General features: G+C 39.0%; 1 protein-coding gene across 5 annotated transcripts in view; it reads left to right on the top strand.

Annotated features, from left to right (window-relative positions):
- LOC122563199 (chemokine-like protein TAFA-5) overlaps positions 1–27,985 on the top strand; it is a 347,115-nt gene that overhangs the window by 180,491 nt on the left and 138,639 nt on the right. For all 5 annotated transcript variants that reach the window (XM_043716746.1, XM_043716744.1, XM_043716745.1 and 2 more), the window contains exon 3: positions 1,197–1,324. In XM_043716746.1, the coding sequence (XP_043572681.1) occupies positions 1,197–1,324 (128 nt within the window). The remainder of the gene's footprint in view (positions 1–1,196; positions 1,325–27,985) is intronic.

Below are 27,985 nucleotides of genomic sequence, written 5' to 3' on the forward strand. Positions count from 1 at the left end.
TACATTCCTCATTAATTTTTTTTAAATGGAATAGATTTGTCTTTTTCTTAGTTTCTGTTTGGAATCTTGCACCCTGTGATTATTTTTGTGTTGCTGGTGAGTTGGACAGACACTTTGTGATGAAGTTCCAATGGAGTCAACATCACACGATTAGAGTAAAGAATGTTGCAAGGAATTAATTTACAATTTGCTAGGAGCAGTCTAACTTGTATCTTTTTATAATTTTACAAAAAGAAAATTTATATTGTATAAAGTTTGAAGTGCATCATTGTTACTGAAATAATTATGTCTTATTTGTCATCCAGTCTCTGAATCAAGCACTTTTAGAATTAGAATTACTACAGTGTGGAAACAGGCCCTTCGGCCCAACAAGTCCACACTGACCGTCCAAAGCGAATCCTACCCAGACCCATTACTGTACATTTCCCCTGGCTAATGCACCTAACCTGCACATCTCTGTAAACTATGGGCAATTTAGCTTGGCCAATTCACCTAACCTGCATGTCTTTGAACTGTGGGAGGAAACCGGAGCACCTGGAGGAAACCCATGCAGACACGGGGAGAATGTGCAAACTTCAGACATTCACCCGAGGCTGGAATCAAACTGGGGTCCCTAGCGCTGTGAGGCAGCAGTGCTAATCACTGAGCCACCGTGCTGCCCTTTTAGTTCTTCATATCTCAGCTCAGTGCAGAGTAATTTTTTTTTAATCCATTTTGGCCTAATCATCATCCTTAATGCCAGTCTCTGAAGAGCATTCTGAACTGCATCATTTTTTCTTTGCCCACTTTGCTCAATTGCCATCTTTTAACCAACCAACAAGACTGTTAATTCAATGACAAATTATTTGCAGATTTTTACCGTGTGCCCACGTCCAGTAGGATTGGATTACAGTGCCCAAATACATTTTATCTGGGACACAGACAAGCAACAAAGAGAGAAGGCTTTCACCACTTTAGCCTGGTTTGAACCCAAACAGGGTTTTCAGAGTCTTAACAAGAGTGATAGTGTGGCTTTTTGCTGGAATGGCATCTGGGACACATATAAGTGGATAAATCGGATGAGTATTTACCATTATCTAAGCTACTATGCAGTACAATCTCCTTCTTGCATTTATTATGAGTGTTCTTTCTCCATCCCTTATAACCCTCTGATTAATTTTGCAGTTAAGTCTGAGTATTCTCTCTTTTGTTTACAGTACGAGTTGTAAAGAGCAAGCAGTGGTGTGAAATGATCCCCTGTTCAGAAGGAGAAATCTGTGGCTTATTAATGAACAAGTCAGGCTGGACCTGTACACAACCAGGTGGTCGAATAAAGACAATAACGGTAGGCCATTCTGAGTCTTTGTATCACAAATGTGGTCTTACATGATTTTAATTTGCAGAAATAGATTTTTACATGTGTAGAAATATAAGTCTTTTTAAAATTTTCATGTACCTTCAAAAGCAATAAACTTGCATTCAAATAGCACATTTCACATTGTAGAAAATCTCAAGGTACTTCATAAAAACATTATCCACTAATCTGCCCTGATATATCCTCGTAGCTCAATGCTAAATTTTGTTAGATAAAGAGGCAGATTTTAAAGAGCATTTTAGAAGGGAAAAGAGAAGTAAGTAGGTTTAGGGAGGGAATTGCAGAGCTTAGATTCTTGGCAGCTGAAGGCAATGCTTGCAGTGATAGGGTGATTAAAATTAAGTGGCTGCAGAGACCATTATTGAAGGAATGCAAATATCTCAGAGGGTTATAAGGAATGGAGAAGAATACAGTGATAAGGAGTGGCAGGCAATTAAAGGATTTGAAAACTAGAAATGGATTAAGGTTTTGTTTAAGCTGGAGCTAATACAGATCAGTGAACATGAGTGATAGGTAAATGTGACTTAGTGTAAGACAAAAGCAGCAGAGTTTTCAGACAGTAGAATTTGGAGGCCAGCCAGGACTATGTTGGAATAGTCAACTGCAAACATAATAAAGTTGTGGATGAGATTTCAAGAGAAAATGAGCTGAAGAATGAGGTAACCATAGACACTTTCAGTGATGGGAGGAAGTGAGAACTGCAGATGCTGGAGATCAGAGTCGAGTGGGGAGCTGGAAAAGCACAGCGGGTCAGGCAGCATCTGAGGAGCAGAAGAATCGACGTTTTGGGCATAAGCCCTTCATCAGGAATTTCTTAACTTTCAGTGATGACAAGGGTACATGGTTAGAATTTACCTCAAGTGTGACATTGTGGTTCCTAACAGCCTGCTTCAGCCTCAGGCAGAATATCTTGGAGAGGAATAGAGCCAATGACGATGGAACAGATTTCTGATAGGATTAAAATTGAAGACTTCTGTCCTAGATGAGATGAAAATTCTCCTTATTCAATATGGGATTTCAGAGAATTAGTCTATTAATTTTGAAGCAGTGATGGTGTCAAGATGTGGTAGTGAGGTACAGCTGGATGTCATCAGTTCAAGTGTGGGAACTGACATAATATTTTCAGATGAAGTTGCTGAAGTGTGGACCAAAGGTGAAGATTAGTGGATAGCCAAGGACAGGTTCTTCAGGGACACCAGATGTAACGATGAGATAGTGGGAAGAGGTGATTCTTTGCAGAAGACTATTGATTGTAATGCCATATTTAACAAAATTAGCATATCTTAATTTCACAGTCACAGTGAGAGTGGGAAGCATGAATTGAAAGTAAAATATTCAGCGTAAAAAAAAGATGAAACTAATAAAGTGTGTACAGGATTTGTTAATATATTTATCACTTCAATATATTTTTATGTTCAAACATTCATGATGTAATGTAAAGCATGATTTATGATATCCTATGAAGAGGTAATTAACCTGAAAGTAAAGTTCTCACATATTTCACTTGCAAATGGATTAATAGATATCAATCCTCATTTTATGAGCATTATTTTGTTGACTGCTCATGAAAAGAAAGACCTGAAATGAATTATAATGTTATATTATATTTGAATAATACATTCCCCTGAGTGAAGAGAAGAAAATAATATCCTTAAGTGGGGGGTGGGGAATCAATAAAGCTGACTCTGAAACAGTGTGTAACACCGAATTAAGCAAGAAAGAAAAAAAACTTGAATTTCTGTAGCCTGTTTCTCAATTAAAGGATGTCCCAAAGCTCTTCACAGCCAATGAAGAGTTTTTTGAGGTTTAAGCATTGTTGTGATTTAGAAAACACAGCAGGCCTCCAAAATCTGAGACAATTTCAAAAATTTGTTTTAGTAGTATTGATTGAGGGATACAATTTTGTCAGGATACCAAGCAGGACTCTTCTGTTCTTTGAATAATGACACAGGATCATTTCTTTGAGAATTTTTTCATTCATTTGAGAAAGCAGAAAGGACCTTTTTTTTTTAATGTCTTATCCTTGACAGTGTTGTAGTCCTTCAGACAAAGAAAATAAACCAGGTTCAGCCGAGATTATTTGCTCAGCTCTCTAGAGTGGGAATTGATTGCACTTATATTTGATGTAAGATGCTTTCATGGACTAGCCTCATGTCTTACTATTGCTGTTGTATTAACCTATTTGGACCTGTTATTACACACATCTAAGATAAGTAGGGCCTGAACTCAGACCTCTGGTACCACAAGGGGCTTTATGATTGTAATTTTGAAAAGATAATTTAGTCAACAACAGCAATAATGGAATGCAGTAGATCACATTGTACTGAAATAATCCAGAACAATTGTACTGCAAAGAAGGAATCATATTCAGGCAACTTAAGCAGGGTTTAGGTTCACTATAGATCTTCGCATGGACTTTTCATTGCTGCTCAACTACAAATGTCATATTTAACAAAATTACCATATCTAAATTTCAGTCACAGTGAAAGTGGGAAGCATGAATTAAAATTAAATTTTCTGCATAAAAAAGGAAGTTTTAAACCATAGATATTGAACTTTTTAATATATTTAACATATTTTTATATGCAAATATTCATGATGTAATGTAAAGCATGATTTATGATACCCTATGAAGTGGTAATTAACCTGAAAGTAAAGTTCTCGCATATTTCACTAGCAAATGGATTAATAGATATCAATCCTCATTTTATGAGCATTATTTTGTTGACTGCTCATGGAAAGAAAGACCTGAAGTGAATGACAATGTTATTATATTTGAATAATACATTCCCCTGAGTGAGGAAAAGAAAATAACACCCTGAAGGGGAGGGATGGGGGGGGGGGGGGGGGGCAGGAGTCAATAAAGCTGACTCTGAAACAGTGTGTAACACTGAATTAAGCAAGAAAGGAAAATTAACTTGTGTTTCTATAGCCTGTTTCTCAATCTCAGGAAGTCCCAATGCTCTTTCGAAGGGTAAGCATTGCTGCGATTTAGAAAACACAGCAGTCCTCCAAAGAGACAATTACAACATTTTGTTTTAGCAATATTGAGGGATAAAAATTTGTCAGGATACCAAGCACAACTCCTCTGTTCTTCTTTGAATAATGACACAAATATGAAGAAAACATGTTCTCTCCCAATTAGTAAGCCATTAACTTAATGTTGGGAAGACACAGCTTTCAATAGTACCATTTCTGCGAATGTAAATTGACAGTGGTCCAGAAAAAGTTAGTGAATTTCAAATGTACCTGTGATAATTATCCTTGAACATGTGATAAGCAGAGAATGAGTCTCTTAACCACTACAAATATCAAAATGTTTAATATCTGGCTGCAAGGTGCTCATTTGTTAGAAAAAAAATATGCTCAATGCCAACAGAGAAATCATCAATTTATCAATGTACTGCTACAAATGTTGACAAGCAGAGTAATGAAGTGCCATCAACACATTTGGTGAAGGTGAACAACCTTCCCAACATTCAAAGAAAGAGAAAGTAATAATAAATCACAAGATTAGCTCTATTTGTCACTACTTATTTTGTTATATTAAACATACCCTAAATGTTGCCATTGCTATAGCAAGTAAAGAAAATGGAATTGAAAATAGCAAACTTGCCCAAATTTATTTCGTATGGTAAGAAAAAGAAACTGAATCAAATCACTGTACTTCAGTATTCAGTGCTGTTGTGTCTAAAGACAAAATGGCAAAAAATAATCAGTGAATACAAACAACAAGGTGGTGGGCTGAAAATGTGTTGCTGGAAAAGCACAGCAGGTCAGGCAGCATCCAAGGAGCAGGAGAATCGACGTTTCGGGCATGAGCCCTTCTTCAGGAATGCCCGAAACGCCGATTCTCCTGCTGCCTGACCTGCTGCGCTTTTCCAGCAACACATTTTCAGCTCTGATCTCCAGCATCTGCAGTCCTCACTTTCTCCAACAAGGTGGTGGGGGCTCAGTTAGGATTGATGATTTACGATAAAGTTTACAAGGTGTCAGGACTGTTAGAAGAAAAGGTAGAACCAATGACAAAGCGATCATCTGTAACTTGTGTAATACATTGCATCAGCATTGTGAGGCGTACTTAGAAAATAACGTTGTACCTAATGATAAAATACATATACAAATGAATAAGGAATTTGCTTAAAGGCTAAATAATGTAACAGGCCTTTTGGATTAATGGTGAGCAATTTCAAAACTTTAACTTATTATGGAGAGGCAGACATACTTAGTACCCTTCATTCCCAAAAGTTGTGTTTGGATAGTCTTAAATTGGTGATCTCAAGACTGCATTTAACTTTTTTCCGCTCTACAATTCTGTTTTTGTGATTCTTGCATTCACCATTGATTTGAACTTCACCTATGATTTCCACTGTTCTGATGTTATTGGAGGTCCATGCTGTTCACCTCACTTCTCTGACTGGCCTCCACTATCGGCAAGTTTACAGCTGCACCTGAGAACCTGGGAGACTCCTGCTAGATGTCTTTTTAAAAGAAAAAATATTCCTCTCTGCTGTAAATCCCTTTATGTGATTATTTGTTCCTTTAAACTACAGCAACTGTGCACTGTGTGGAGTTTGTACATTCTCCCCATGTCTGTGTGGGTTTCCTTCAGGTTCAAAGTTTGTGAGAAGATTTGTAGCTCGGGTGCTCGTTGTTGTGGTTCTGTTCGCTGAGCTGGGAATTTGTTTCGTCCCCTGTCTCGGTGACATCCTCAGTTCTTGGGAGCCTCCTGTGAAGCGCTTCTATGGTGTTTCTTCTGGCATTTATAGTGGTTTGTCTGTGCCGCTTCCGGTTGTCAGTTCCAGCTGTCCGCTGCAATGGCCAGTATGTTGGGTCCAGGTCGATGTGCTTATTGATTGAATTGTTGAATGTGAAGTGTGTTGTGAGGCACAGGTCAAACTATTGGATCTGTGCCTCACAACGCACTTCACATTCAACAACCAAATATACGAACAAATCAATGGCACACCCATGGGCTCACCCATCTCTGGACTCATAGCAGAAGTGGTAATGCAAAGGTTAGAACAAACAGTCTTACCGCAAATTCAACCCAAACTCTGGGTCAGATATGTAGATGATACCTTTGTAATCATTAAAAACACAGAAATAGATAACACACACTGGATCATCAGTGGTATCCAATTCACGAGAGAGGAAGAAAAGGACAACCAACTCCCATTCCTAGACGTGATGGTACAGAGAACACCGAACGGAGAATTCACCACAAAGGTATACAGGAAAGCCACACACACAGACCAAGTCCTAAACTATGAAAGCAACCACCCCAACACACACAAAAGAAGTTGCATCAAGACACTGTTCAAAAGGGCCACAACACACTGCAGTACACCAGAACTGCAAAAAGAGGAAGAAGAACACCTATACAATGTATTCGCCAAAGACGGATACCCCCACAATTTCATCAACAGATGCCTAAGGGAAAGACAACGGAATGAGGCCATGCCACAACCCAAAGGACTAGCCACACTACCATGCATCAAAAATATTTCTGAACTGACAGCCAGACTACTGCGACCACTAGGACTCATAACAGCACACAAACCAACAGCCACTCTCAGACAACAACTCGCCAGCATGAAGGACCCGATACCCAGCATGAACAAAACCAATGTAGTGTACAAAATCCCATGCAAGGACTGCACAAAACACTGCATAGAATAAACAGGAAGACAGCTAACGGTCCGCATCCATGAACACCAACTAGCCACGAAACGACATGACCAGCTATCCCTTAGTAGCCACACACTCAGATGACAAGCAACATGAGTTCGACTGGGACAACACTACTATTATATGACAAGCCAAACAGAGAACAACCAGGGAATTCCTAGAGGCATGGCACTCATCCTCAGATTCAATCAATAAGCACATCGACCTGGACCCAATATACCGGCCACTGCAGCGGACAGCTGGAACTGACAACCGGAAGCGGCAAATCACTATAAATGCCGGAGGAAACATCACAGAAGCGCTTCACAGGAGGCTCCCAAGCACTGGGGATGTCACCTAGACAGGGGACAAAATGTCTGCAACACAAATTTCCTTCAGGTGCTCCGGTTTCCCCCATAGTCCAAAAATGTGCAGGTTAGGTGAATTGGCCATGCTAAATTGCCCGTAGTGTCAGTCGAAGGGGTAAATGTAGGGGAATGGGTCTGGCTGGGTTGATCTTCGATGGTCAGTGTGGACTTGTTGGGTCAAAGGGCCTGTTTCCACACTGTAAGTAATCTAATCTAATCTAAAAATCATGCAGTGGTACATTGGTACCCTCTCCCTAGATGTAAGCTATTTATTCAAGATATTCTGTGTGCTTGGCATTTGCCTGAAATAGTGAATTAGCCTGTTCCTGCAAATTACACTTGGCTCTGACCACTAATAATCAGATCAGCAGTTTGGTGGGTGTTGGCAATGGTGACGAACCATGTCTCACTGAGTTTCCCCTGCTCCGGACTGAAAATCAAGATTATTCAAGTGATTGCGAGTGAATTTCCTTACTATTTAGTGTCAATAAATAGTAAGATATTGAACGATACAGAGTAGAAATGGTAACATGATGCACAGATCTCTGAAGGTAACATGACAGATGGACATGGCAGTTCGGAAGCATTCTAGATATTTTTGTTATTAGCTGAAACATGCAATATAAGGGCAAGGAGGCTATGCTGAAGCTGCATTAAACACAAGTTAGGTTGCAGGTAGAGTTTGTACCTTTCATGTTAGAATAAAAATATGATTTCGCTAGTGAGACCAGTGAGATTTAGGAAGAAGCTGCCAGGAATCCAAAATTATAATTATGAAGAAAAATCAGATAAGATAGAGTTCAGGATAGAGGAGATTGAGGGGAGATTTACTTGAGGTATATAACATTCTGAATAGCCCGGATTTATGAATTGAAAGGGCCTATTTGCTTCACAGAGTGGCATATACCCAAGGGGAACAGATTGAAATTCATTGACAAAAGTGTGAAAGGGGTTGAGAATTTATTTCACTCAAAGGATGATGTTGGTCTGGAATACACTACCTGAAAGTGTGATAGAGGTAGATATGCTAGTTGCATTCCATAAGGGTATGTTGGATGTGCCCTTGAAGAAGTGTAATCGACAAACTGGACCAAGAGCTGGGAAGTGTGATTACACTGGATAACTGTTTTTCAGTTGCACGATGGGCCAAAGGAACTTTCTTTGATGTTTTGAATTTCTCTGATTATACATTGCTATATCATTGATATTATCCGATACAATAACTCAGAGAAACTCACTTTTGTACTTAGCAGATTTTTTAAAAAAATGTGGATAGCCAAAACGTGAAAGATTCTCTGTGGCTTCAGTCAATCACAGTTCAATAAATACCTGGATGGGGAAAGTGCTGTGAAACTGTACAAAATATGTGGCTGTAAAACTGTTTTGTAAGAATGATGTGCATACTTCCCATGACCCAAATGATAAACTACACATTCTGGGAGTGTGGGACAAAGAATTAAAGGGGACTATGTGTAGTGATTGTAACAAGGTCAGCAAGGTGGACCTCAGAATATGAGATCCCTGACTCAGGCTGTTAATTTGGTCCAATCGGGGAGCTCTGGCTGACACATGGAAACAGGAGTTTAAGAGGTTCTGTTCATTCTGGGAGCTGGACCAGTGTCACAGACTCACCATGTGTAAATAAAAGATGACTTGTTGACAGGCTACCAGCTTCTGTGCAGTTATTTCACCATGTTGTAATTTTATCGCCATCCCATACTCCCTGTTCTTGTAACGTCTCCACCAACATAACTGAAAAGGTATCGTTTGCTCATGCTTTCCATGAACATATCCAGTCTTTTCTGATCATGCAGAGGATCAAAATAAGAAATAGGTCAGCATAGGTCCCTCCCATCCACTCCTCCATTCGATACAATCAGTGTTATTCTTCTGCCTCAACTCCACTTCCCCACACCATTCATCCAAGGACAATCCATTTTCTGTTTGTCTAAACTCAGAACCTTGTGGTTCATAGGCAAGAATGTGACCAGCTGAGTTGCAGCTGACTTCTAGTCTGTGCTAAATATAACCAGTCTGATCAGACTGGGGCTTGAAGACACCACGACATACTCAGTATTCCTTTCTTAAGGAAGAGACAAATTATTTTTGGTTCTCAAACTTTATGTTTATGCAACTTTTGTGAAGCACATGGATTGGGATGTATTCACTTTGATTCGGAATAAATTCAATGGATTTAAAATCTATTAGCACCACTGCTCACGCATATTGGGATTCTCACTGTTGTCCTAAACACCACTGAATTCATAATTTTCAGCAGGAGATGAATAAGAATGCTGGGATGAAAATTAAAACACTAACGTTAGAAAATGATTCTTTATGTCAAAGTATGCAGCAATTAATTTTCATTATGTAAAGCTAATGGACCTGGCAATGGGCAAGAATCAGAAGGGAATGAAGGAAATAGGAGACAGAGCCATATTAGCAAGCTAAACTGGGTGGCACAGTGGTTAGCACAGCTGCTTCACAGCACCAGGGTCCCAGATTCAATTCCAGCCTTGGGTGACTGTCTGTGTGGAGCTTGCATGTTCTTCCTATGTTTGCATGGTTTTCCTCCCACAGTCCAAACCTGTGCAGGTCAGGTGAATTGACCATGCTAAATTGCCCATAGTGTGAGGTGCATTAGTCAGAGGGAAATGGGTCTGGGTTGGTTACTCTTCAGAGGATTGGTGTGGACTTGTTGGGCCAAAGGGCCTGTTTCCACACTGTAGGGAATCTGAATATGTACGAGGATAAAGGCAAATGTCAGGATTTTTGTACGTATGTATTTATTAAGATTTTTAATTTGCTTCATATGGCTTTTGAGCATATAGGAATATTACATTGAATTATCTGATAAGTATTAGTTGGCAGCTCCCTGAACATAGTCTGCATAATCCTGGCAGGAGTCCCACTTTTCTGCTCCAACGGTATTTGGCAATATCAGAGTTTTAACTCTTTTGTTTAAAATCTATTTATTTCCTTTTTAGATTTTTTTTAAATGCTCCGTTTCCAACATAAGTGAGCCTGCTGAATTGGCAACCAGGTAGTCATAGGAACAACAGCATCTGAATCACTGAAGGAACAAGAATGAAATCCTGTAATATGTGGGTGGAGGGGAAGGAAAAAAGGCATCTGTCATCTTGTGAGAATGTCACCACAATCCTTCCATCTCAACAGCAAAGCTTTTGAGGTTACAAATTACTTTGCTAACCACTACTATCCAGAAAGCTTTAAAGGTGAAAGCTTTGCCCCAATCCTAATTTCAATGAATAATGTGATTAGTCTTTGTGGAGTTTGTAGGGGAATAACTTAATAAGAGAAAAGAAATGGTTAGTGGGATATAACTCTGCCTTTTTTGCAATATGGATTGATGCTAACACAATGTATTAATAAAGGTTACCTTTCAACTCCCTTCAGCATTGACAGACAGTGAATGGAATGATAACATTCTCATGATGTGAAAGAGACTCGGGATCTTAGATGTAAACAGAAATCGTTGGAGAAACCCAATAGGTCCAGCACCATCTGGGGACAGAAAGCAGAGTTAACATTTCAAGTCCAGTGACCCTTCAGAACTGGACAGTGTTCTGAAGAAGAGTCACTGGACTCAAAATGTTAACTCTGTTTTCTCTCCACTGATGCTGACAGACCTGCTGAGATTTTCCAGCAATTTCTGTTTGTGTTTCTGGTTTCCAGTATCTGCATTAATTTGGTATATTTTAATCTTACACTTCAACTAGTTCAGGTTTGAGGGCATTAAAATCACTGCTTTGGGGAAGTGGCACTGTCATAATATTATTTAATTGGGGCTCTGGTTCTGAAAGTTTGGAATCCATTTGCCTTCTCTGGCTGTAGCCTGGGTTTTTCAGGATCCAGAGTCTTTCCAGTTAAAGGATGGATATAACTGATTGTTGTAAGTGAGTCTTTTCCAGCATAACCCACAGCCTATGAAGAGAAAGAGAAATGCTCCCTTCACTGCTCAAGTAAATCTCCCCTGATTTAACCCTTTCCACAATCTCTGGGCACGTGATTTCCCTATCTATCCCCACAATCTCTCAAATCAACAATCACCACCTACATTATTTGTCTCCTCTGTGATCTCTTCCCTTTTTAATCTCTGTGCCATACCATCCCTCCCCTCTTTAATCTCTCTCTTTGCCTTCACTCTCACCCCTCCTATAATTAGAAGCTCCCCTGCTGTGATATCTGTTTCCACAAACTAAGCAGTCAGCATCTCTCCTCAGCTCTATAACTTCTTCTTCCCTCCTTGACCACCACTCTTCAAGCTCCCAAATGTGTCTGAATTGCCTTCAACTTTCCAGGACCAACCACAAGGATTCAAGTTGCTGCCTCCCACTGCTGACATTCCCACCTGAAAGCTGGCACACCCCTCAAATCTGTCGGCTATCAGGCAAGAAATGAAGAATAAAAATGATAAGGTCCCACTGTTAAAATCAGTAGTACCTCTCTTTGGTGCAGAATGCAAGCTCTCGTCCCCACTTCCTCCATTTAAATATCACGGTCAGAGACTTGCATATTTTGTCAAACCAACAATCCCAATTCCACCCAAAAATTAATACATTTTTCAGTCAGCTTTGTAGAAATCAAAGTGACACAGTGTACTCGGGGATTTAACCTTGCTAATAGAGTTTATGTATGCACCATACACTTTAAGGTTGCCTGCTATTAATATAGATTACTCTTAGGAACTGAAACAGAGAGGCAATTTGTCTTCACTTGAAGGATGTCAAAAAGGTTGTGAGTTTATATTCTCAGGTGCGGATTCACTGCAGCCAAATATGAAGTACACATAGGAACAGACAGGCATGAGGAGAAATCATGCAAATCCAATTGTCTTGAATGCTAGTTGATCTTGAAAAGGGTTATGTTTTTGAGAAATAGTAAGTGTATGTCCCACAATATTTACTTTATTTTTCAGAAAATTGCAGTAAACTATAAACCACCTTAAAAGCAGCTTGTCGATAAGGTAGTATGTAGAGTCAATAATTTGCAAACTGTTTCTCTCTGGAAATCATAGAATCATATGATCCAACAGCATGGAAACAGACCCTTCAGTCCAAGTCGTTCGCGCTGATCAGGTATCCTAAACTGAACTGGTCAGCATTTGGCCTGTATCCCTCTAAATCCTTCCTATTCATGTACACATCCTATTAAATTATAAACGTTGTAATTGTACCTGCCTCCATCACCTCCTCTGGCAGCTCATTCCATACATGCACCATCCTCTGCATGAAAACATTACCACTCAGAATACTTTTAAATCTTTCCTTTCTCACCTTAAACCAATGTCCTCTAACGTTGGACTCTGGGATAAAGACCTTGGCTATTCACCCTGTCCACATGGTTGATAGGATGAGGATCCGATGAGCAGAAATTAGACTTTGGTAGTGTTACCCAGTGAAAAACAATGGATCGGGCTAGATGTAACATCAATTAGGCAAAAGTGAGGACTGCAGATGCTAGAAATCAGAGTCTAGTTTAGAGTGGTGCTGGAAAAGCACAGCAGGTCAGGCAGCATCCAGGAGCAGGAGAATCGATGGTTCGGACTAAAGCCCATCATCAGGAATGAAGGCAGGGAGCTCAGATGCTGTCTGACCTGTTGTGCTTTTCCAGCACCACTCTAATCTAGACGTAACATCAGCGAATGATGGGATACCACTTTTCACTGTGAAAAGATTCAGGCCCACCATTTTTCACTTTAACTTTTTTTTTTCAAAAAGAGAAAAACCTTTTTTCTTTCAAACTCTATTCATTGAATGTCATTTGAGACTAAAATGCACTTTCTAATTGTAACTCATTGTGTCTTCAGTTCCACGTTTACTTCTCTTATTTTCAGTAGTAGTTGAGCTCCTATTCTGTATGGGAACCGAGCACTGGGAAGCAGATTCTTTGAGTGGTTTATTGGCTCATGTCTGTTCATAATAGGGAATACACCAAGGAGTAGGTTTACCAGCAGGTAAAAGAAATCTACTGGCATATTACTTCTGTACAAATGTGATGCTACACCAGTGCATATATAAATGCAAAGTTTTCAGCACTACATATTGAAATGTTGTCATCCAATATATTTAGTCAAACTTTCATGAAAATAGAATTATGCCACAGAAGGCAAATCAGGCCTGTGTTGACTCTTTGAAAATATTGCCATTTCTTTTGCTCACTAAGCCAACAGTCTAGTGAATTGACTGTAAGATGACACATTTCCATTACATTTCACATACCATTCCAACAACAAGTAATGAAATGCTACTTTGTTCATTTTTTTGTAAAATTTAAAAAACCTGAAATTCACATTATTTTCAGTTTGATTGAAATGCAAGTGAACACGATGTACGCAAAATGGAATAATACCCAGATGTAAGAAATAAAAGGGATCTGGTGAGTGCCCGAAATTTGTCATACTTGGTGAAGTTGTCAGCTCGAGTGTTTTAGGGTGGATTAAGATGGCATCATTAATTTCACATTTGTAGGATCCCCAAGAGGGATTCTATTATTGTGTCCTGTCAGTTATCTTACCAAATCTTACAAAAATCACTTAACCTGTCCTGAATCAAAAAGTTTTCCCTTTTGATCTTAATGTACATTTAATCAAATGACCATGCTTATCTTGGGTTGCGTAGGCTTTTTCACATGCAGTGTTTCTTAAAACATGTGTTCTAACAAATACAATTTATAACATCATTGAGAGATTGGCCTTTTTCATTGAAATCAGGCTGTGCTTCGATAGTTACTTTTGTTATGATCCCAACTGATATTATTACCAGACAAGTCAGATTCCAGAAAGAATCTCAATTTGATAGATTTGTTTTTGTTTTGGTTTTAATGAAGTGGTCTCTTGCTGAAACACAAACATGCAATGTTGCAGATTTTGCTTGAACTATAAAATAGAAGTTTATTACAAAATAAATTGTGATAAAGTAGAATAGTTAAAACCATCTAATTATGAATTCAAATATTTTAAAATATACAGTAGGTTAAATCCCCATTAATCCCAAAACACTCCTTTATACATTGAAAGAAGCAAAACACCTTCTGTTAAATACCCACACAAATGTAAGATACAGTTCCCAAAATGCCACATGTACAATACTCACAATCTGTACTGAACACCTCAGTTTATTTAAGTCACTTATGACTTCAACTTTTAGATTAGAACTGTGATAGTTTCTTTCTGGAGCTCTCACACATATCAGCTTCAATGTATTCTGATATAAGTAACCTCTTTGTGGCTCTATTGAAAGAATATTGAAAGGTTCTACCTTTTTCATGGTCTAAATGAAGTCTCCAAACGTTTTCCTCCTCTTAGACCAAGACTGCATAGGTTTTTGATCTGCTCAATATTATCATTTTCATTACTGGCATTTCAATATCCCAAGTCTGTGAGTTTCAGCTTAATATTTCTTTCATTTCCTTTCAATCTCAAAAGCTGCACCTGATAGTGTCAGTAAGTAATTATTTTTAACTTCTCACTTTTCAACCTGGTTGCTATGCATTCTCCAAAGATTCTCCTGGCCCACTAAGGATTGTAAGTGTCACTGTAGGAGCATCCTGTGTCAGTTCACTCTGCACCCAACTTCATCTAAGATAATTGCCAAGACCACCATTTTGTGATGGAGCATGTATGCGCTTTCGAAATACGATTACTGACTTTCAAGGAGAGAGTTTCTCCTGATCTGAAATGTTTTTAACCATTCAGTCGAGCATTCTTCCTTGTTGAGGATTTCCATGAGGGTTGAATAAGGACTAATGCGCCTAAAACTATGGGCAATTTAACATGACTAATTCTCCAGACCTGCACATCTTTGGGCTGTGGGAGGAAACTGGAGCACCCGGAGGAAACCCACGCAGACACGGGAGAATTTGCAAGCTCCACACAGCCAGTCACCCAAGGCTGGAATTGAACCCGGGTCTCTGGTGCTGTGAGGCTGCAGTGCGAACGACTGAGCCACCGTGCCGCCCACATGTAGTGCCCTTTCCTGTATTGAGTCTGGTGATAGTAAGAGCCATTTAATCGGGTTGGAGGGGATCAAGTGGAGATCCTGTCACCTTTCTGCCTCTGCCCAATTAAGTCTAAGATAGGAAAGCCCATGGCTACCTTCCCATCCCACCACTAATTGAGACCCTCAAGTGGAACCATGTCAGGGCCTCATCCTGTCACCATTGGAATTAACCAACTGGTAAGTTAAGAGATCACCTTGTGATTTGGGTGAAGTGAAAGGCTGATCCCTTGGTCACAGGCATTCAGTGCCAGACTGACAGACCCAGCTTCAGGAAAGGGGTCTGCTCACCAATCCTCTTTGTCTTTGGTTCTGACTCCCACTTTCCATGACACATACTCCATGACTTTGCTCCTGCTGTCACTCAATTCTGGATGTAGTAACAATGGTAAGCCTTGGGCTGGCAGCAAATGTCTCCCTAGCATTGCTGGTATTTTGTTGAACCCCCTGAGCTGGGGCTGTCACCTCTGGGAATGGGAGGTGGGGTGCAGGGAGTGAACTTCCACCAAGGGGAAAACCTGCCACTGGCCTGTCTAACTCAATGGAACAAGATATAAAAAGAGCATCTTTGTTTTTCTTCCCAAAAAGAGAGAATGCAGGTGCTTGCTGTTCTCCAGCAACCTCCATTATCTCCACATGATTTGGATTTTGCAGAATATTTTGCTGTTTTTAAAGAAGTGCAAAAATGAGAAAAACAGATGATAGATGGCTAGAAATGTGTTACATGTGGCACTTATCCCTTGACCAGGACTAATGAGCCTTTATCTGAGGAGTAAATGAAATGCACTGAGTGGTTTCTAGTAAATCAAATTTTACGAGTTTTTACAGCAAAGACAATTTTTTGTTTGCAAAATTTAATTACACTTTTTCTGTTTAGATAATCTGATTGGTTTTGTTCCAAAAGTCCAGTTTAAAAATTCAGCTGCTGAATATATAAGTTAGTCCATCTAGGGAAAAAGGAATTGTGTTACCAAGCAAGTGACTTATTTGTTTTATGATTGCCTTGAACCATATGAGCTACAGACAAAATTCCATGAGGAAGATTATACTCTGCACATCACTGATTTTTGCTGCTTCTCTCTTTTTACAGCTGAAGGGGTTATTCACAGTGAACCACAAACTATTTGTTGCAGTAAATAGACATTATTAGAATTGCTTTTTCTACCATGCTGCAGGTCACATGAATAATTTTTATTCAATCAGACTTTGCCTTGCTATATCTGCATCTGCAGTAGCTCATAATTCAAACCATTTCTAATACTTTAATTAGGAATCCAAATGCTAAAGTTATGGTTGTAATTTAAAAACAGAGCCCTCAAAATAAAGAATGCTCTCATTTTGTTAACAAAAGATGTGATATTTAGGATGACCATCCAATGTAATGATAATGGTTTTTCAATGGAAGATGTTTATGAAGGCAATGAAAACAGAAGGTGCTAGGGCAACACAGCAGGTCTTCAGCATTTGTCTAGGGAGAAACAAAGTTAACATTTTAGGTACAATATAAATCATCTTTAGGTTCCGTAACACTCAAGGACAGTGACAAGTGTCACATAAAGTAAAACAAACATGCACGTGTAATTGTATCATTTTTTAAATGGAAAATGCTTCTGTACCAGAAGGTTCATGGCATGTTTATAACATGGAGGATATCAGAAACACAAAGTTTGAGAATCTATGCTCTAAACCTGTCAATCTAATTTTAGTTTCTCTTAGAGTCTCCCCTCCTTTTACAGTGTCTGTTTCCATTATCCTTATTTGGAAGTGCCTTATGACTTTTCTTTTACTGTACAGGTTCTACATAAAGGAGCTGTTCTTGTTTCTCCCCACAGTAGTACTCAGAAATCTTCAGATCTGGAGAAATGTCCAGTGGCAGTGACATTTAAATTCAAATTGACCTCCGTGATTATTTCCAACAGGACTGTGACTGTTAAAGGGTAAACCCACATAAATGCCTGTGTTACAATCTGAGTACTCATGCCAGGAACATACCAAGCAAATCCCTCCAGCATTTACTCTCTCAATTCGTGCTGGCAGTGGATTGCATGGCAATAGCTTTTGTCATTGAGTCATAGACATCTGCAGCACAGAAAAAGGCCCCTCAGCCCATCAGGTCGTCTTCAGTAAAGAGCACCCACCTGTCTTTTCCAAACCCATTTTCCAGCACTTGACATAGCCTTGGCATCACAAGTGCCCATCCAAATACTTCTTAAATGTTATGAGAGTTTCTGCTTCTACCATTCTTCCAGATAGTGAGGTCCAGATTTCTACCATCCTTTGGGTGTAAAACACAGTCCTCACATCCCCTCCTGCTCCTTGCCTTAAATCTATATCCCTCCACAAAGGGCAAAACTCTCTTACTGTCAACACTATCTATGCCCTCCATAATTTTATGGATCTTAATCATATAACCCTCAGTCTCTTCTGCTTCAAAGAAAATAATGCCAGTCTGTTCAATCTCTCTTCAAAAATTAAATTCTCCAGGTCAGGCAACATCCTGGTAAATCTTCCCTGACCTGTCCAGTACAATCACATCTCTCCTCTGTAATGTGGATTCCAGTACTGCACATTCTCTTGCTGTGGCCTAACCAGTGTTGTATACTCAACAGAATAACCTCCATGCTGATAAACTGTATGCCTTGGCTGATAAAGGCAAGTATCCCATCTACTTTCTTAACCATGGAATCCACCTGCCCCAATATCTTGGACTGGTGGACATGCACACCTCTGATCCTTGGTGCTTCCCAGGGTCCTACCATTCATCATCTATTCCCTTGCCATGTCTGTCCTACCCAAATTTATCACCTCACATTATCCGGATTGAATTCCATTTGCCATAGTCAGTCTAACTGACTAGCCTGACTATATCCTCCTGTAATCCAAGGCTACCTTCCTCACTATTTGCCACTTCAGCAATTTTTGTATCATCCATGACCTGACTGATCAACCCTCTTGCATTCAGATTCAAATCATGTAAATATACCACAAACAACAAGGGCGCCAAAACTGATTGCAGCAAAACCTCAATGGATGCAGGCTTGCAGTCACAAAAATATCCTTCGATCGTCACCCTCTGATTCCTGCCACTCGGCCATTTCTGGATCCAATTTGCCAACTTTCTTTGATCATGGGAGACTACCAGTCTCCCATGATCAAAAGCCAAGGTAAAAATCGAAGTAGACTATGCCAAATGCTTTGCCCCTCATCTACATACCTACTCACCTCTTTGAAAAGTTCAATCAAATTGGTCAGGCACGTCCTCCCCCTTAACAGAACCATGCTGACTGTTCTTTTTTATTGGGCTACCAGGTGTCATGACACCATTAGTACATATAGTCGCCTGATATGTATATATCTGTATCTGTCCAAAACTATTACGTTCCAGAATCTTCAGGCTTGGTTACCATTGGACGCTTATCCAAGTCACTGTTCATAACCTATGTCCACTTCATAAGTCCTCCCCAAGATGTAGACTAAAGGAAAAATAAGATAAAAGTTTATAAAATGGCTGACAAAATTCCTTATTCTTTATTCTTTTGTGACACAGAAGCATTTACCTAAGTAGATAACTTTTTCCTAAGCATGTTAATAAATTAACTTTTCATGGTTCATAATTCATTGCTTTATTTCATTGCTTTTTGGGAGCATGCTGAGGGGACAGAACATCGATGCAAATGATACGCAACTGGGTCATTGATTCTCTTAGTTGTTCATTTGCATATTAATGACACTCATCACTTTGCAAGTGGGAAATATCAAACTTCTGTTTTGATGCATGCTGGTTAATGGTAATTGTGTTTCCACTAGAAAGCTCTGAAAATCAGGTCCCATGCCAGAAAAAAAAACATAGTTAGCTTTGGTAGAAATTGATTATGTTAGGGCTGCACATCTCTGGACAGAGAGAAAGATGCTTGAAATACACTAGAGGTCTAACAGCACTTGAAAAGAACCAGTATATTATTGCAAGTTGAAAGCGATCAGTACTGAAAAGGAAAGTCAACTGTGCTGTTTTTAGAAAAGCTCTAATTCTACCTTGCTGCCATCCTTATGCTTGCAAATTGTCACTGAGACAATCTCCCATAATAATCTTCTTTCCATCTCCTGCAAGTTCTTGGAGGCCACTGTGTGTAGTGAGACCATTATCCTGCCCATGCATGGTACGTTCTATCTACACATGCATGATCTGCCGAAAAAATTAATTTTAAAACTGTATGAATGGAGAGCTTCCATTGATCCTAAAATGTTTCTGAATGAAAAACTTGCACAAAGCTTAGAAGATGAACAAGGGTCGTAATTCTGAAGAGGCGTGTCAATTCTCTCCAATAGCTGTGCAATACTTGGATTATTTCTGGAACTGCACATCTGTGCTTAAGAGATTCAGTAATAGATACAGAAATCCAGAATGCTACTGCTTTTTGTATCTACTTTAGTCTTATGAATCAATCTGAAAAATATTCCCATCAAATTGCTAGTGACATTATGTGATAAACATCACAGTTTGACATTTTTCCATTCTTAACTCGAACAGTGGCGTTTACTTGCATTTATGCATGAGGTAAAATAGCAGAGGGGTGATTGATGACCTTGTATTGATCTTTGAGCCCAGGAAGTGAAGTGCTGCCACCAGTATTCCTTTCTATGCAGAGTCTAAGGGTCTGCTTAAATATTAGTAGTAAATGACCATCAATGAGTTTTAAGAAAAAATGTTTATCTTAAGTAATAGGTTGCACTTTGTACAAGGTAGCAATATGACCAATTTAGTATATGAATTAGTAACAGAAGTATGGCCATTTAGCCCCTCAAGTCTCCTCTGCCATTCAACATGATTATGGTCGATCAGTTTGTATTTTAAATTCCACTTTCCCATCTATCCTGATAGCCTTTAATTCTGTATCTTTCTATTTCCATCTTAAAAATATGCAATGTACAAATTAAGAGTCGAAGTATCCTATTTGGTCCCTTGTTAAAGGACATAAGTGAGCTATATCTGTTTTCTAGCCAATATTATGACGACTGACTTTTAGCTCCGTATCTGTTTATGCAAAATTCCATCAGCTGCCTTGGTAAGATTTGAATCCACGTTTCCAGATCATTCACTAGGTCTATTGGGTTACTAACACAGTGACACTGCCACCACATGAACACCTCCACTCTCAGTAGACGAGTTAAACATTATTATCAGGAGCCAGCAATGACACATCTGTCTCCATCAGGGTCTTGGACAATACTGGTTGACTCTCCACCCAAAGACTGTTTGCTGTCATCTGTCTGGATGTAGCTAGTGCACTTTAATATTAACTGTTTCAGAACCATTACCTCATCCAACATTAATTGCTGTTTTAGCTGCAAAATAGCAAATTAAATTTCTTTTGAAATTCAATTTCTTCTCTCTTGTAATGGGTATTTTTGTAATTTGATTGTTAATGGTGGAATTTGTGACTTAGAGCTGTAGTAACATAAAATCATTTGTCTCCTACTAAATTACAATATTATTTTTTTCCATGGCATGTGAATTTCAACAACATGCAAGATAGTTACAAACATCTGTAAAGCAATTCTTTTCTGGTGTGTTTTTATTCATATAGATGATTTAGAGTTTGGGGACCAAGAGCAATGTGTCAGCATTTGCAGATGACACTAAAGTGAGTGGTAGATCAAAATGTGCAGAGGACATGGAAAGTCTGCAGTGGGATGTAGATAGGTTAAGTGAGTGGGCAAGGGTCTGGCAGATGGAGTGCAATGTTATTAAATGTGAGATCATTCATTTTGGTAGGAATAACAGATAAATTGAGTATTATTTGATTGATGAAAAATTGCAACATGCTGCTGTGCAGCGGGACCTGCGTCTCCCCGTGCATGAATCACATATAGTTGGTTTGCAGGTGCAGCAGGTCATTAAGAAGGCAAATGGAATATTGTCCTTCACTGCTAGATGAAAGGAGTTTAAAAATTGGGAGGTTATGCTGTAGCTGTATAGAGTACTGGTGAGTGTACAGTTTTGGTCTCCTTACTTGCGAAAGGATGTATTGACACTAGAGTGGGTGCAGAAGAGGCTCACTAGGTTGATTCCAGAATTGAGAGGGTTGAGTTATGAGGAGAGATTGAATGGACTGGGACTTTACTCATTGGAATTTAGAAGAATGAGGGGTGGATCTTAGAAATGTATAAAATGATGAAGGGAATAGATCACATAGAAGCAGGGAGGTTGTTTCCACTGATGGGTGAAACTAGAACAAGGGGCATAGCCTCAAAATAAGGACTGAGTTGAGAAGGAACTTCTGGGCTGTGAATCTGTGGAATTCCCTGCCCAGTGAAGCAGTTGAGGGTATCTCATTGAATGTTTTTAAGGCAAAAATGGATTTTTAAAGAGCAAAGGGAATAAGGATTATGGCAAGTGGATGGGTAAGTGCAGCTGAGTCTCAAAAAGATCAGCCAGGATCATATTGATTGGCAGAGCAGACTAGATGGGCCAGATGGCCTACTCCTGCTCCCATTTCTTATTTTCTTGTGTCCTTGTTTAAAACAAAAGCTACACAATTTTATCACATAATCTGAATGAACCAATTGTTTCAGCTACACAAATGTAATTGGTGTACAAATCGGGCTTTCAGTTCGTTATGTCTCCTGAAATCTTCTATGACATATTGATTGTCAAATACAATTTTATACCCTATAACATTTTAGCCGCATTGTTTTAAGTTGTCTGTGTTATTACTTGGTCAGCCACAAACAATGTGTGCTGGGCAAAAGAAATTCAATCACCATCATTTTTCCTGGCTGTCCTTTTCTCTCCAGACTGGAACTTTCTTTTTTGTTTGCTTAGTAAGCAGATATTCTGAGTTTAGTTTGTTCTGGATGTTGCTGAATAACAAAACCAAATTTAGACTTTCATCAAAATCAAAAGGTAGTTAACCTCAAAAAAAAAGTTCCTGTTGAAATTTCAAATTGAAACACCTGTTCCATTTGTAAGAACTGCTCATTAAATTATAGTCGTTACGGTTTTGCAGAAAGAAAATCCTCATTTGTTACTGACATTGCTAGGATACTGCTCTAAATTATTTTTGTAAACTGCTTATCATTTCCATTTTGTGTACACATATATTATTCTCCTCACCTCTAATAGCACCATTCCCAATTAACAGGCTGGTATAGCTTCCAGAACCTATATATATATATATATATATATATCAATAGATGTTTGGGAAAGAATCTAATGATGACCTCCCCAACAATGGGCTTTATTTACCTTTCTCTGTATAGTACTCAGATTCCATGGAATTGCACACACACTGTCCAAGAACAGCATCTGCTGTTCACAGAAGGGTACCCATCTTCCATGGTACAGAACTTGTCCTCCCCAGCCCCACATCTCCAGTTGACAACACAGCAAGGATTAGAAATTGAATTGAATACATTATTTTGTACAATAATATTTTCTTCAGTGATGAGTCCAAATTCCAAGTAATGATTGATAGGTGAAGGAAACATGCTAAAATTTTTTAGAAGACATTCAATGAAGTGTGTTATGAGTGGCATATTGGAAATATTTAGATGTATATATGCTGAAAAAAATGTAAACAATTTGACAAATAGAAAAGATTCAGAGTAATTGAATTACGAATAGTTTAGGGACATTTTGAGAGTGGTAAGTATATATATATATATATATATATATATAAAATCTAAATATATGTGTGCGTGTTCATTCTACACATAATAGTTATGTGTGTGTGTTCGATACATAGACTTGTGTTAAGTGTAGGGGGAGGTCTTTGATTTAGAAATGTTCGACTTACAAAAGCTCGTACTTATGAATGCAATCCTGTAAAAAGTAGTAATTTTAAAGATCTAACATCTGCCCATTTAGCGTACTTACAAACAATTATCTTATATTGTCCCGCATTGTGTACTGACTTGTGAATGGACTCTAGAACAGAAGACATTCATAATCTTGGGACTGCCTATACTAATTATTGATAATAGTCCTTACAAGATAATCGGTAACAATTTGTTTTAACTGAAGATCATATTAATCGTGCTTTCAACAAATAAACCAATATTTGTGGTCAATAACAGTGTTCAATTAGAGTAGCTTCTAATAGTGTATTTCTAATGGTCAAATTTCTCAGCACTTTTGCAGCTCATGTCACTAGCAAAGCTTTACAAGTATGCAAAGTGGTAGCATAATTGTTTTCACTGTCTCTTTATTGCCATTGTTGAAATATGTCAGGGATCATACAATTCTATTTCTTAAATGTATTCATTTTGTCAAAATACTGTTTTGAAAAGGAGAATGTCATGATCTGCTGGTCTTAATCAGGGTTAAGAAAAGATTCTGTGTGGCAAATATGATGAAGGGAACCTGTTGCCCTCCAATGGCCCCTGATTAAGACCATTGTCAGTCTTTCTGTCCCTCAGTTGTGCACCCTAAGAATCCCATTCCACTGACATTGATAAGAGGACAATGGAGGAGACATTTTATGGTTAGGATTTATGGAGCATGCCCAACGCAACAGAGCCACCAATCCTCAGTGACCACTCACTGCTGTCTTCAGACCTCACTTAATCTTGCTTTGAGTGTGCCCAGCCATTGAGGTATCCCTATCATGTACCTGCATTCTCAGAAATGGCTATCACTAGCAGTGGCACTGCTGAACTGCTGGCCCTCTGATTGTGGTCATCTCTCCCTTGGCATTGGCATTGGAACTTCAGCTGCCAACAGAAAATCCAATCAAAATTGATGGATTTTCATCCAGTAAATATAATACCACCTCTCCTTTGTTGACTGAAGTTAAATGTAAATCAATAAACATCAATGCACAATTAGGAAATTGGGAGTATAATTCCTCTGGGATATTCTTGAAGATTAGTTTTCAATTTTGCCTCACCTTGTCCTCAAATAAGCATCAGTCATGGCACCTTGATTGTATAAGTTCATAAGCTGTGGATGCAGAATAAGGCCATTCAGTTCATTGAGTCTGCTCTGCCATTTGATCATCGCATTTGCTCCTCACCCCCATTTTCCTGCTTTCTCTCCATATCCTTTAATCGACCACCAATTAAAAATCTGTCTAACTACTCCTTAAATTTACTCACTGTCCCAGCATCCACCACACTTTGAGGTAGTGAATCCCACTGCTTCACAACCATTTGGGGGAAGCAGTTTCCCCTCAGCTCTGTTTCAAATTTGCTATCCCTTACTCTAAGACTATAACCTTTTGTCGTGGAATGCCTCACAAGAGGAAGCATCCACTCCATATCTATTTTATCCACACTTTTTATTATTTTGAATACCTCAATTTGGTCTCCCCTCATTCTTCTAAATTCCAGAGAGTATAGGCCCAAAACTGTTCATATAACACCTTCTGTAAACATTCAATTAATGTATCAATGTAAAATAAAAGTGATTATTATTTCAGACATTCAGGAATAGACTGGAGCATACAGTAAAAGAGTAGACCCTGAGGAGTAATTGCTATAATTGCTTGCACCCACTCTAAAGCCCTGTAGTCCTATTAAAACATGGAAGTATCATACGTATCATCTTGTGAGCCATTTCTGTACTATCAATAGATAATTCCATTTGGCTGCCATCAACCGGTTCAATACATCTCAGCTTGTCTACTAGATAGACCACTCCATAATAACAAGCACTTCACCGCATGCAGTGAAGAAAGCTGTGCCACGCAGCAGTTGCAAAAACCTGCTAACTCTTTATTGTTTTAAGTATTTTCATTCAGAGAGAAAAAAAAGCAAGTAATATGTTTTTATCAAATAAACAAAATGCACTCTGAATTGCTGTGAGATGAATGAAATGTGTGCCCCTCACATGAATAAAAGAAGTATTCTTGCACTCTAATGAGTTTTAAACCTATTATTGTTGGAGGCTACTCTTATTCGATCATTCTTAATGACCATATAAAATTCTGTTATTATCTTCAAAACATGTTTAAATATTAATGCAATAGTATGCAATTAAAATGAATACCAAACATAACACTGATGTGCTTGTAGTTGAATCTAGTTACATGATCGGCCAAATTTCCCAGGTTCCAGATCATATTGAGACTGAATAAACAATTAATGGTGGACCTAGTGGAGTCGTGCCATGCCTAGTTATATGGGAATTAACTGGAAAATTTAAACTTTCAATGGATAATTTTCCTGTTCCTGGGACCCTCCGTGAATATTGTCGACTCAGACCTAGAGTTGGAGACTTCAGATAGTTTGGCAATGTTTACCTTGGTGGTATTCCTGGTAATGTTTGACAGGTTCAAAAGTGATTATTACTTCAGACATTCTGGAATAGACTGGAATATTCTGTAAAAGAGGAGTAATTGCTATGATTGCTTGCACCCATTCTAAAACCCTCTAGTCCTAAACCTAAAATTTTGTTTATCCATCTGGGTAACTGCAGAACTAATCCAGACTTTCCCCTCCACCCCCCTGCCTAATACCTGATCTAGCTCAACTTCTCCATCAATTGATCAGCCCAACCACCACTATAGATGCCCCCAATTCAAGCCAGTTACATACCCTAACCACCCAACTCCCTACATATTCACCTCAGCAGTCACTCACCTCAATCACCTGTTCCACATACCTGTTCAAACACTCATCCCTTCTCTAACATTTAAAGACCAGACCTGTGTCAGTTAGTGCCATTAAAAATAGGGCTGGCCCTCTTTGCTGGGCTCTGTGTGGATTCCTGCACTAAGAAAGACCTGGGATATTGCATTGGAAATCAAGCATGCAACTTGAGGTAAATATGCAGTTTTTTTAACTGATCTGCATTGGGCACAGCAATTCCAACTGGTTGAAAGATTTTGCTCATTCAGGATTCCAGTGAGCAATATAAGTGTATACTCCATTTTATTTTATGAGATTCAGTTGCTACATTCCTGCTCACATCTGTTCATAGGCAAAACTTGAAATGTAAATAAGAAAGTAAAAGAGAAAATAAAGTATCAAAAGTAAAGTGCACAGAAATCCATTGAATTGCTGCTCACAGTTCTGATTGATTGGGCTCTTGCATGAAGGACAGATACTTTCAAAATGTTGTACAACAATATGGATAGAAAGTGTGGCAAGGATTTTGTTTCATTTATTGGTATTTCTCAATTTTATGTGTAAGTTCACAAAGCTCAGTGCCACGTACTGAGTTGGTTTTCTTGTTTTTTTCTGTGCCTGTGGTTTTGTGAGTTGCCAGCTGAGATGAAGAGAAATAAAGGACAGAGAGCTATTCCATCATGTTTTAGCTTCCGTTGTATTGCCCTGGATTTCCTCAAGGTTTTCCATTGATATATCATTGTGACTATTCCCGACTGATCTGTGGGGTTAGTGCATGTTAGGTGCAGCTACATTCATTTTAGTATTATCCATTTTTCCAGTACAAGATTCAGCCAGAAGTTCACTTATGCTGTTGAAAATGCCTGGGTCAGAAAACCTGAGCACTCTTCTCTCTCGGTGTGTACAATGCACCGAAAGTATGTACTGACTTTAGGGCACCCAGTTGTGGAATGTAGATGAAAATCCACTTAACTGTGTGCAAAATTAATGGTCCAATGTGGAAAACTGCCAATTATGTCTCACTGCTATTGATTGCTAATAATAAGACTCCCATAAAATTTGCATGAGAATCAATCAGGAAAGCTGTTTCTTTCACTAGGAAATAATTTATCTCCATCACCAGGATGTAAATTGTCACATGAATACTTTAAATGAAATTGTACTGACTGAGTTCACTCAAATAGAATCATAGAGTCGTAGAGATGTACAGCATGGAAACAGACTCTTCGGTCCAATTCGTCCATGTCGACCAGATATCCCAACACAATCTAGTCCCACCTGCCAGCACCTGGCCCATATCCCTCCAAACCTTTCCTATTCATATACCCATTCAAATGCCTCTTAAATGTTGCAATTGTACTAGCCTCCACCACTTCCTCTGGCAGCTCATTCCATACACATACCACCCTCTGTGTGAAAAGGTTGCCCCTTATGTCTCTTTTATATCTTTCCCCTCTCACCCTAAACCTATGACCTCTCGTCTGGACTCCCCAACCCCAGGGAAAAGACTTTGTCTATTTATCCTATTCATGCCCCTCATAATTTTGTAAACCTCTATAAGGTGACCCTTCAGCTTCCAACGCTCCAGGAAAACAGCCCCAGCCTCTTCAACCTCTCCCTATAGCTCAAATCCTCCAACCCTGGCAACATCTTTGTAAATCTTTTCTGAACCCTTTCAAGTTTCACAACATCTCTCCGATAGGAAGGAGACCAGAACTGTACGCAATATTCCAACAGTGGCCTAATCAACGTCCTGTACAGCCGCAATATGACCTCCCAACTCCTGTACTCAATACTCTCACCAATAAGGGAAAGTATACCAAACGCCTTCTTCACTATGCTATCTACCTGCGACTCCACTTTCAAGGAGCTATGAACCTGCACTCCAAAGTCTCTTTGTTCAGCAACACTCCCTAGGACCTTACCATTAAGTGTATAAGTCCTGCTAAGATTTGCTTTCCCAAAATGCAGCACCTTGCATTTATCTGAATTAAACTCCATCTGCC

This window comes from Chiloscyllium plagiosum, chromosome 26, assembly GCF_004010195.1.
Source record: "Chiloscyllium plagiosum isolate BGI_BamShark_2017 chromosome 26, ASM401019v2, whole genome shotgun sequence".
Taxonomy (NCBI): Eukaryota; Metazoa; Chordata; class Chondrichthyes; order Orectolobiformes; family Hemiscylliidae; genus Chiloscyllium; species Chiloscyllium plagiosum.